Source organism: Callorhinchus milii, unplaced genomic scaffold, assembly GCF_018977255.1.
Source record: "Callorhinchus milii isolate IMCB2004 unplaced genomic scaffold, IMCB_Cmil_1.0 Scaffold54, whole genome shotgun sequence".
NCBI lineage: Eukaryota > Metazoa > Chordata > Chondrichthyes > Chimaeriformes > Callorhinchidae > Callorhinchus > Callorhinchus milii.
In genome coordinates, this window is record NW_024704795.1 from 333,996 (window position 1) to 344,377 (window position 10,382).

General features: G+C 52.8%; 1 protein-coding gene across 3 annotated transcripts; it reads right to left on the bottom strand.

Annotated features, from left to right (window-relative positions):
• Positions 1-1,302: 1,302 nt before the first annotated feature.
• On the bottom strand, positions 1,303-9,879 carry LOC103189965 (jun dimerization protein 2). Of its 3 annotated transcripts, none has more exons than XM_042345500.1 (4): positions 9,824-9,879; positions 4,921-5,171; positions 3,502-3,609; positions 1,303-2,880 (listed from the first exon to the last, which is right to left on the bottom strand). In XM_042345500.1, the coding sequence occupies exons 2-4, from the start codon at positions 5,119-5,121 to the stop codon at positions 2,698-2,700; spliced, it is 492 nt and encodes a 163-aa protein (XP_042201434.1). In that variant the 5' UTR covers positions 5,122-5,171; positions 9,824-9,879; the 3' UTR covers positions 1,303-2,697. The 3 variants fall into 3 exon arrangements, with proteins under 3 accessions (XP_042201434.1, XP_042201435.1, XP_007908744.1); XM_042345501.1 differs by lacking the exon at positions 9,824-9,879 and adding an exon at positions 9,498-9,553; XM_007910553.2 differs by lacking the exon at positions 9,824-9,879 and adding an exon at positions 7,413-7,684.
• Positions 9,880-10,382: the final 503 nt, after the last annotated feature.

Here is a 10,382-nt window from a genome sequence, read left to right on the forward strand (position 1 = left end):
AAGGAAGGTGGAAGGCAAACTAGATGGACCTTGTTTTTTTGTCTAGAATTTGTTATGTTTTGTATAGCACCAATTATATTTGTATAGTGCCTTTCACGTCAAGAGGACATCCCAAGATAACTAACAACAGAGAATCACTGGCTCAGGAACCACCTAAAGCAGGCATAAGATGGCTATGACTCTGTATATGCAGCTTGTCTATGGGGCTGGAGTGGGTTGCATGGTGCAGATGTGAAGAGAATTCTTTGTCTAGGTGCTGTTTTTCTCAGTGATAATGTCAAGCTAAACGTCAGTGTGGTACAGCCCCGATCAGATAAGTAATGCATGTCGTTGAAGTTTCTGCCTGTGACGCAGATTCTTTCAATCAGCTTTCCACTCTGCCAGCCCGCATTTCCCGTTGATAAACACTAACAGATCAGATCTCCAGCTCTCAGGGGGCACAGGAACAGTTTATCCATTTCTGCATTATATTCACAAGTAACATATTATACTGCAAACTGCTGTCATCTTGGCCAAGTCGGCAGCATTCTCAATGCTGGAACAGAAAAATTGAGAGTTCAAGTCACATGATTCTGATGTTCAGGAAAAACAGTGGAGCTACTGACAACATTACTGCCATCCACTCACTCCTCATTACTCCGTGATGGGCATTGTTACCAGTGGCTTCAATGTGACAGGACACAGAAAGTTAGTTCCAGCTGAGCCTACTCCATGCCTCCCCACGCTGGTGCTATTTGCCATTGAAATTGCCATCCATTTACAGCCCACATGTCCTATTGGCAATGGGTGTTGAACCAGGATCATTGCCTCTCTCCAAAAACAGCTTCTCATTGGCTATGAACTGGGTGTCACATTTTGACCCTGACAGAGACTGAAAAAACACAATTTGCGGTAAAAAACGGGATGGGCTTTTATTCAGGTGCTATTTGCCATTGGAATTTCAATCTCACCACTTCCTGCTAATAGGATAGCCTGAAATGTGGCACTGTAGTGAAAGGGGTTCCAAGCCGTAAATATTCTGTTAATTTGTTGTTCACTTCATTGCTGGGTAACAGGACTTTGGTGATGCAGATTAGCTGCTTACTATAAGTGGGTCACTACACTTCAAAGTAACTTACTGTATAAAGCACTTTGAGATGCCTTGATGTGTAAGGCACTGGATCTATTATTTTTCATTATTATTATTATTTCAGAGATAAACATTCCAAAGGCATCTCTCTGCTCAGCTTGGCTCCACAATCTCCTGCACGTATCCTCACAGGTGACATTCAATGACAGGAAAGAGGACAAATGGAGCTCAGGTAAATTAGACCAATGTTTACTAATTATTACACAGTATAAAGACAGGTTTATATCAAACCAAATATTATATAAAGTATAAAAACAAAGCAATCTCGGATCCTAATACTGTCAACACCGAGAGTTTAAAACACCGAGCACGTCACAGTGTCACACCACTGTAACAGAACAGGCACAATCACCTCAAGTGACCAACAGCCACACACAACGCAGTATAAAAACATCAAAAATACAAGGGCCAGCAGGAGCCCCACATAACAGTCTCCCCTGCTGCTCATTGCTAACCAGTGTGTCTGGATGCCTGCATCACAAAACACAGTTAACAACAAAACTTTAGAGCGCCTTTCACATAGCAAGACTATCTCAATGCACTTTGCAAAGATGGAGTAGGAGCCAAGCTGGGAGGGAGACAGGGTCAGGAGGGGAAAGGTGCAAAGGCTAAGCCAGAGACTGGTCTGCAGACAGGTTTTCAAAGCCGGGAGAGAGGGAGGCGGAGAGATTTTGGAAAGAATTCCAAAGTGGGCTCTCTCCTAGGGTTTGCAACGGTAAATAAAGTAGAGCAAGGCCAGAGAGGCATTTGAAGGGAAAGTCAAAATTGATCCACTGACTAGGCAGGAGCCAATGGAACCGGCTGGTGGTGATGGATTGTGGAGTTTGGTGCGGGAAAAGATGTGGGCTGTGGAGTTCAGGATAGTTCAGGAGTTTGTGGAGACGGGAGGTCAGTGAGGGGGCATTGGAAACGTCGATTCTGGAAGAGCCAGAGGAGGGGCTGAAGGTTTTGGTTGCATTGGGGGTGAGGTAGTGTTGGCAGTGGCAATGTTGCGGCAATGGAGGAAAATGCACTCGCTCAGACTCCAGATGAAAGGCTTAAAAGGAGAGTTGAGGATTGAACCAGAACGCCGAAATTCCACACAGGCTCCAAATGTTGGAGTCAGCAACCAGGAAGGTTGGATTGCTGAGAGTTTCGAGGGTGAGTTAGGTCAACATGAACCCCACAGAGCAGTCTGGGTGATGTTAGAAGCCGTGGGATTTGTCGGAGGCAGTCAATCCCTGGGAGCTCTCCAAGAGAAATGCAGCAAAGTCTGAATGTGCACCAGCAGGTGGCAGTGCCGCTCAGCCCTCGGCCTTGCTGTTCTCCACCACTGGATGCCAGCAGCAGATGAGAGCACAAGATAGACAGAGCAGGTTGACCACGATGGAACTCAGACTGTCAGTACTTTGGTGACCTGAATCCAATACTTGTGGTCAATGTGACGGCAGATATAAACCAACATGTTGCTTCCACTACAGTCCAAGCTGCAGTATTTAGCTGGGACACAACATTGTCAGCTCCAAGTTGGAGATGTGAAGATAGTCTGTTTAGCCACAAGCTGCTGTTAATCAGCTCGTGCCGCTCCCTCATTTGTTCAGTGCCTCCACCAGGGGATTGTTCTCAGTCTCTGGACTCTGGACGCTGTCTGTCCGCACTATGCAGGTTGGTCGGTGTCGGTTGAGTAAGTGAATAAGCTGCTGTCGCTCCTGTTTCAGCTCCTCAATCTGTGCTTTCAGCTCAGAATTCATCAGCTCCAGCCTCTCCGACTCCTGCAACCACGTGGCAAAGAGTGAGCACCGGTAAAGCTCTCCAGGCAATCATGGCATTGATCTGCAGCAGAGTGCCAGCCTCTGCACGTGGCCACAGCAGTAGACTGAATGCCAAGTACAACCGCAATAACAACAACAACTTGCATTTATATAGTGCCCTTCACGCGAGGTAGTGACCCGGAGTGCTCCAGCTACAACTGGAAGTGGGATCTGCAGGTTCCAGCTCAAGTCTATGCTGAGTTACTGAACTTAGGCATGGACAGGACAGGTGGTGTGGAGCTGAGGGGGAAATCAGCTTGTGTTCTTACTCCTGCAGAGACCCCTGCTGCCAGGGCACATTACATATGTAGCTGTTGGGTGAAGACAGGAGCTGGCATGATTACAAAGCCCCTCCTGTCCCAATCAGTCGAATGTCTTCAGATACTGGGACAAGATACAAAGGTACGAAGGGTATATGGAAACATACCCTCACATGAAGGAAGAACAGCCTGCAACAAGATAACATCCCCCATACACACTCCAATTAATAACAACACATGAGGGTGGTGATTTATACAGCACCCTCTTCATGTGGGGCAGGATCTCGGAGTGCTACAATCAAGACACCAGCTAGCACCTCACCTTCTGCAGGAACTCGGTACGTTCCTTCTTCTTATTCCGACATCGAGCTGCTGCCACTTTGTTTTTCTCCCGTCTTCTCCTCCTCCGCTCCACATCCTCCTGATCCGTCTAAAGAAAAGTGGTTACCATTAAACAGATTAAACAGCCCAATATCAATTACACCACAGTTTAGAGACAGTGAAGCTCCCTCTATTCTATCCAATGCTGCCTTTTGCCCACATCCCTAGTTCCTTTTTAGACAATCTCCGAGTTCCTTCTTGAAAGCACTTGAAACCGCACCAGCAAAGTATTCCACATCTTAACAATGCTCTGTGTAAAAAATCCTCTTAAACTCTCACTTTGCTCTCATGTACTTCGATGAGACGTTAAACCGAGGTCCCATCTGTGTCTGTTCAGGTGATTGTTAAGGTGATCTACGGTGCTATTCAAAAAGAGATTTTCCTGGTGTCCCGGCTAACCATCCCCCAGATGAAATTGGACACTCACTTTGGCTTTTGTGGGACATTGCTCAAATACAAATGTCTCTCCCCCTAATCCTCAAATGCTTCTCTCTTTTGCTCCCCTGTAACCTTTCCCTCACCCCCTCTTAACACTTCACTTCATGTCATATGTGACCAGGACTCCCTCTGCCTCCTGGTCCTCTCCGCTGCCTTTGACACAGTGGACCACTCAATCCTCCTCCACTGCCTCTCCTCCCACCTCAAGCTTTAAGGTTCTGTCGTTGACTGGTTCAGGACCTACCTTTTAAATCGTCGCCACTTTGTCGCAGCAAACGGTGCTCCTCGGGGCTCTGTCTTCGGTCCCCTCCTCTTCACCCTCTACATGTTCCCTCTTGGTGACATCATCCGCAGACATGGGGTAAATTTCCACATGTGTGTGGATGACACCCAACTATCTCTGCCTCCACCCTCAACTCCAGGACCCACTGGCATCCTGACCAACTACGTCCCACATCAAGTCCTGGACGAGGGACAACTTTCTCCAACTCAATGTCAGCAAGACTGAGGCCCTCCTGATTGGCTCACGCCAACTCCTCCGCACCTCGGGTGTTGGCAGCGTCAGCCTCCACGGCTGCACACTCAACCTCACTGAGCCAGTCAGGAACCTGGGGGTCTTCTTTGACTCTGAATTGCCCTTTCTCCCCCACATCCGCACCATGACCGGCACTGCCTACCACCACCTCCGCAACATTGCCAGACTCCGCCACTGCCTCACCCCTCAGGCTGCCCAAACCCTCACCCACACATTCGGCACACCAAGGCTCGACTAAGGGAACTCCCTCCTCATCGGCCTTCCCAACTCCTCCCTTCACAAGCTGCAGATCATCAAAACTCCCGACGTGAAAGGCGCTCTATAAATGGAATTTTGTTGTTGTTGTCATGTGAGCCTGATTGCTGCAGAATCCCGGTTACTGCTCACCTCACTCCTCACTGTGTGCTGCCTCTTTCCCAGCTTCATGCCAAGGAAGTGCAAGGGCGAGAGAATGCCTCCCACATGCCGCAAGTCTGCAAATGTCAGGTCCTCCGCTGTCAGTGTGTCCATGGGGATTCCAGTCAGCATTCCTACAACTGGCAGTGACCCTGCCGTCACACAGGGTTCGGGGATTTGTCCAGGCATCATCTCCAGCCAATACAAGGCGCTCAACTCAGAGTGTCTACGAACGTGAAGCCCTGGGACATGGAGAGCTTGTGTTAGAAACCAAAGGCACTGAAGGATTCAGTCAGCAATGCCATGACCTACACACAAACCTCAAGTTACACACCTCACAATCTTCTCGCTTATGTAGCCTCGTACACACTAATACAATACAATTTACAACACAACATTGGGAGGCTGTCTCAAAGAGCTTGACAAAGCTGGATCACATAGGATGAACATCTCAAAGCACTTCACAGAAATGACTGGGAGCACTGAACAGGGAGGAGAGGGTTGTCAAAGGCAGCGGTAAGAATTTGAGCTTCAGAAGGAGTGAGATGCAATGTAAACAGACAATTTTCTGGTGATGGAAGAAAGTGGTTTTGGTCAAGCAACGATTGTTGGGTTTGAAACAAAACTGGGGCTCGAGCCAAACGTCAAAGTTACACACTGGGTGAAACAGCCAGAGTCACAACTAGAGGTAAGAAGATACTGGCAAAAGCTGAACAAGATGGCTTCTGATTTGTTCATTTAAAGGAAATATTATTCATGATAATGTCTACTATTGGTTAATAATAATCCTTGCATTTCACGTCAGAAGGATCTCTGTGTGCAGGGACTCCTCAGAGCTGAACTGGCTCCAAGGTGACATGTTTGCCAACAGAATATCAGAATCAAGTCCATCCTCTGCGGTGGTCTCGGTAATCCAGTTCCTGAGCCAGGTAGGTCCACAGTATTCCAGGGCACTCACTGCTGACAGCACAGCCCGACTGGCTCATCAGCAGGACCTGGTAGGGCCGACCAGTCACTGGAGGCAGGGAGTCATCCCCCTCAGCTCTGTTAACCCTGCAGCCAAAGCCCTAACAGACAGGGTGGTCCTAGCTAGACAAGTAGCAGGAAAACATGCCAGAGCGCTCCCAATGGCAAGCTATGTGAGTTTAACTGGTGAGACTCCAGCAGTTACCCCAATGCACACTCTGGGATCTCCCCAGGAGCCAAACCTTGGCTCTTGCCAACCTGCGTCTACACCTCTGGAATGAGGTCAGCAGAGGCTTCCTTCTGGGGAGAGAGTTCCCATTTCCGTTCCAATAAACATCTCCGCAATCAACATCTCTAGGTGGGAACCAATGAACTCAATTTGGTTTGATTTGCTTAACAAGCACATTGATGGGTTTCTGCTTGTGTTGGCCAAAAAAACACATAAGGGGATCTCAAAGAGCTCAACAGGATTTAATGTCAACCCGAACAGGCAGACATAACTTTGGTTCAACATCTCATCTGAAGGACAGCCAAAGTCTCTGACAATCCCCCAGCATTGCGCTGCAACTTAAATTTTGTGGTGTGTGGCTTGAACACACAAACTTCTGACTCAGGGGAGACTGCTGTCAACTGTGCCAGCTGACACCTGAGATGTGAAAAATACCAAGGAGACATTTAAAAGCAAGGGCGCAGATTTTTAAGTTGACCCACTGAAGAAAAGGAGCCAGTGTAGGCTCTAATTAGGGCAAGGATGGGGGGGGTGATGCACTTGTATAGGACCCTTAACGTAAAGAATGTCTCAAAAGCACTTTACAAAGCCTGAGTGGGACCTTGTGCATGTGGTGGGGGGGGAGGAGAGACAGATGGCTGAAATACAGTCAAAGTTGGAAAGATTTATGAAGGGAATTCTAGGGATGGTGATAAATGTCTCCAACAGGGAATGGTAAGAACGATGAGAACAATGGTGGAAGGAATGTTCCCATAATTTAAAGAGAGAGGGGGATAGAGATATACCAAAGTGATGGCAGTTGAGAGAGCAGTGATGACACTTGTTTTGAAAGGAGAGGGACAGTCCCAGAGATGGAGATTGCAGCCACATCACCTCACACATTCTCAGGACAGGTTATTAGCCACAACTCCATAAATGGAGAGCTTCTGTTTACATAATAATTACAATCATTGCATTTGATTAACTTCTTTCATGTCAGGGGGACATCTCAAAGCGCTTCACAAGAATTTGCTGTAATGTGTAGTGACTGTATTTCGCAGGCGAACGTAGCAGCCAATTTGTGCACAGCAATATCCGCAAACAGCCATTATACATAGCCTCTTTCACATAAAAGCTGTCGAAGCACGTCACAAAAATAATGAACACCAAGCGGGGAATAAAGACTTAAATATATTGACCAAACGCACTATCAAACAGATAATAAAATAATAAGCCATTTGATACAGCATTTCATCACTGAAACATCTCAAAGTGCTACAGTTTTCTGTATCCATAAATCGCAACTTACGTAAACCTCATCCGCACCAAAGTCTGCCGGCCCAGTCCCTGCAGGATGCCACCGGCTCCTGGGTCCTCATCCTCACCTAGAAATCCCTTCCCACCCTAGCACTTGCCCATCTCCTATTTGCTCCTACCACACTCCTGTGTTCGTCCCTGTGCTTGTGGATATGTGCGTGTCTTCATCGCTGCCATCGGAGGCTGAGCCTTCAGATATGACACCCCTGAAATCTGGAACTCCCTCATTCTCCCTGTCCTGAATGTACGTCTAACGTACAAGTCGCACGTTAAACCCACCTCTTCCAAACACAGGAATTGTCATCCATAAGTGGTATGTGTGGAACTCTCAGTCTGGTGTGGATAGGTGTGGAGTCCTGTAGCTCAGTGGTTAGAGCACTCGCTTTGCAAGTGAGTGACCTGAGTTCAATTCCAGGCAGAGGGCGAAACCTTGGGCAAGTTTCCTTACTCCACACAGAGCCTAATAATAATCCCTCCAAAACCAAAAACAATAATAAATTGGTCATTTTCAATCTACGACTGTTTGTGGGACATTGCTGTGCGCAATTGGCTGCCGCGTTCGCCCACAAATATACAGTCAATTCACTTCACAGTATATTCTGTGAAGCGCTTTGGGACGTCTCCATGAAATGCTATATAAATGCCAACACAGGGTAACCCTCTCCCCCCAACACACAGGCCCTGCCAACGTGCCCCCCCCCCCCACATCACTACAGTGGTCCCTGCTGCCCCCCCTCACAGGCCCGGAGCTGACTGCAGCCGCACTGAGACACAGGGAGCGACAGTGGGGGATTAGCAGTGAATGAAATCTCACAATCAATTTGATGTGCACACTCCCCCCACCCCACACACTCCCCCCCCCCCCACTCCCCCCCACCGCGCACACTCCCACCCCCACACACACACCCTCCCCCCCACACTCCCCCCCACAAACTCCCCCCCACCGCACACACACACACCCTCCCCCCCACACACTCCCCCCCCACACACTCCCCCCCCCCCCCCGCGCACACACACTCCCCCCCACACACTCCCCCCACACACTCCCCCCACACACACACCCCCCCCCACTCCCCCACACACACTCCCCCCCCACACACACCCACACACGCTTCCCAAACTACCTGTCCACAAACACACATTCATCCCACACATACACACCCCACACTCCCCTCACACGCGCCCCCACACACATACACACCCCACACTCCCCCCTCACACGCGCCCCCACACACATACACACCCCACACTCCCCTCACACGCGCCCCACACACATACACACCCCACACTCCCCCCTCACACGCGCCCCCACACACATACACACCCCACACTCCCCCCTCACACGCGCCCCCACACACATACACACCCCACACTCCCCCCTCACACGCGCCCCCACACACATACACACCCCACACTCCCCCTCACACGCGCCCCCACACACATACACACCCCACACTCCCCCCACACTCTCCCCCCCCACACACACTCTCCCCGCACACTCTCCCCCCCACTCCCCCCGCACACTCTCCCCCGCACTCCCCCCCCACTCCCCCCGCACACTCTCCCCCCACTCCCCCGCACACTCTCCCCCCACTCCCCCCGCACACTCTCCCCCCACTCCCCCGCACACTCTCCCCCACTCTCCCCCCACTCCCCCCGCACACTCTCCCCCCACTCCCCCCGCACACTCTCCCCCCACTCTCCCCCCACTCTCCCCCCACTCCCCCCGCACACTCTCCCCCCACTCCCCCCGCACACTCTCCCCCCACTCCCCCCGCACTCTCTCCCCCCACTCTCCCCCCACTCCCCCCGCACACTCTCCCCCCACTCCCCCCGCACACTCTCCCCCACTCCCCCCGCACACTCTCCCCCACTCTCCCCCCACTCCCCCCGCACACTCTCCCCCGCACACTCTCCCGCACACTCTCCCCCCACTCCCCCGCACTCTCCCCCCCACTCCCCCCCGGTTGCCTGTGGACCCCCCCCTGTGGCTCTGGGAGTTCGGGGCTGTTGTTCTCGCACTAAAGGGAAAGTTTGGGAAGTTCCAGAGCGCGACAGCGGAGAAACCGGTAAATACCTGTCCCGGTGCCGGGGTCCGCCCTTCCCCGGGGCTGTGGCTGTGGCTGTGCCCGGGGCCGTGCCCGGGGCTGTGGCTGTGCCCGGGGCTGTGCCCGGGGCTGTGGCTGTGCCCGGGGCCGTGCCCGGGGCTGTGGCTGTGCCCGGGGCCGTGCCCGGGGCTGTGCCCGGGGCCGGGGCTGTGGCTGTGCCCGGGGTCGGGCCGGGGATGGGGCGCGGCGGAGCGGCGGTGGCGGTGGCGGCGGCTCGAGCCGTTGCATCAGAGGCTGTTTTTATGGGATCGGAGGGTTTGGGAGGGTTTGGGAATGCGGAACAGCACCAACTCACGTCATTCCGTCTCCACCACTCAGCCCCTAACGACCAAACAACACAGCGACTCCCAGAGATTCCCAACTGAGTACCTCAGCCCTGGGCCGGGGGTCAGGGGGGCACAGGGGAGGGGGGCACAGGGGGAGGGGGGCACAGGGTGGGCACGGGGGGAGGGGGGCACGGGGGGAAGGGGGGCACGGGGGGGGAGGGGGGGCACGGGGGGGAGGGGGCACAGGGGGAGGGGGGGCACAGGGTGGACACGGGGGGAGGGGGCACAGGGGAAGGGGGCACAGGGGGAGGGGGGGCACAGGGTGGGCACGGGGGGAGGGGGGGCACGGGGGGAGGGGGGGCACGGGGGGAGGGGGGGCACGGGGGGGGGAGGGGGAGGGGGGGCACAGGGGGAGGGTGGGCACAGGGTGCGCATGGGGGGAGGGGGGGCACAGGGTGGGCACAGGGGGAGGGGGCACAGGGTGGGCACAGGGGGAGGGGGGTACAGGGGGAGGGGGCACAGGGGGAGGGGGAGCACAGGGGGTACACCTAACTGCTGGAGACCTGAGAGTCAGTGGTTACAGCAGTC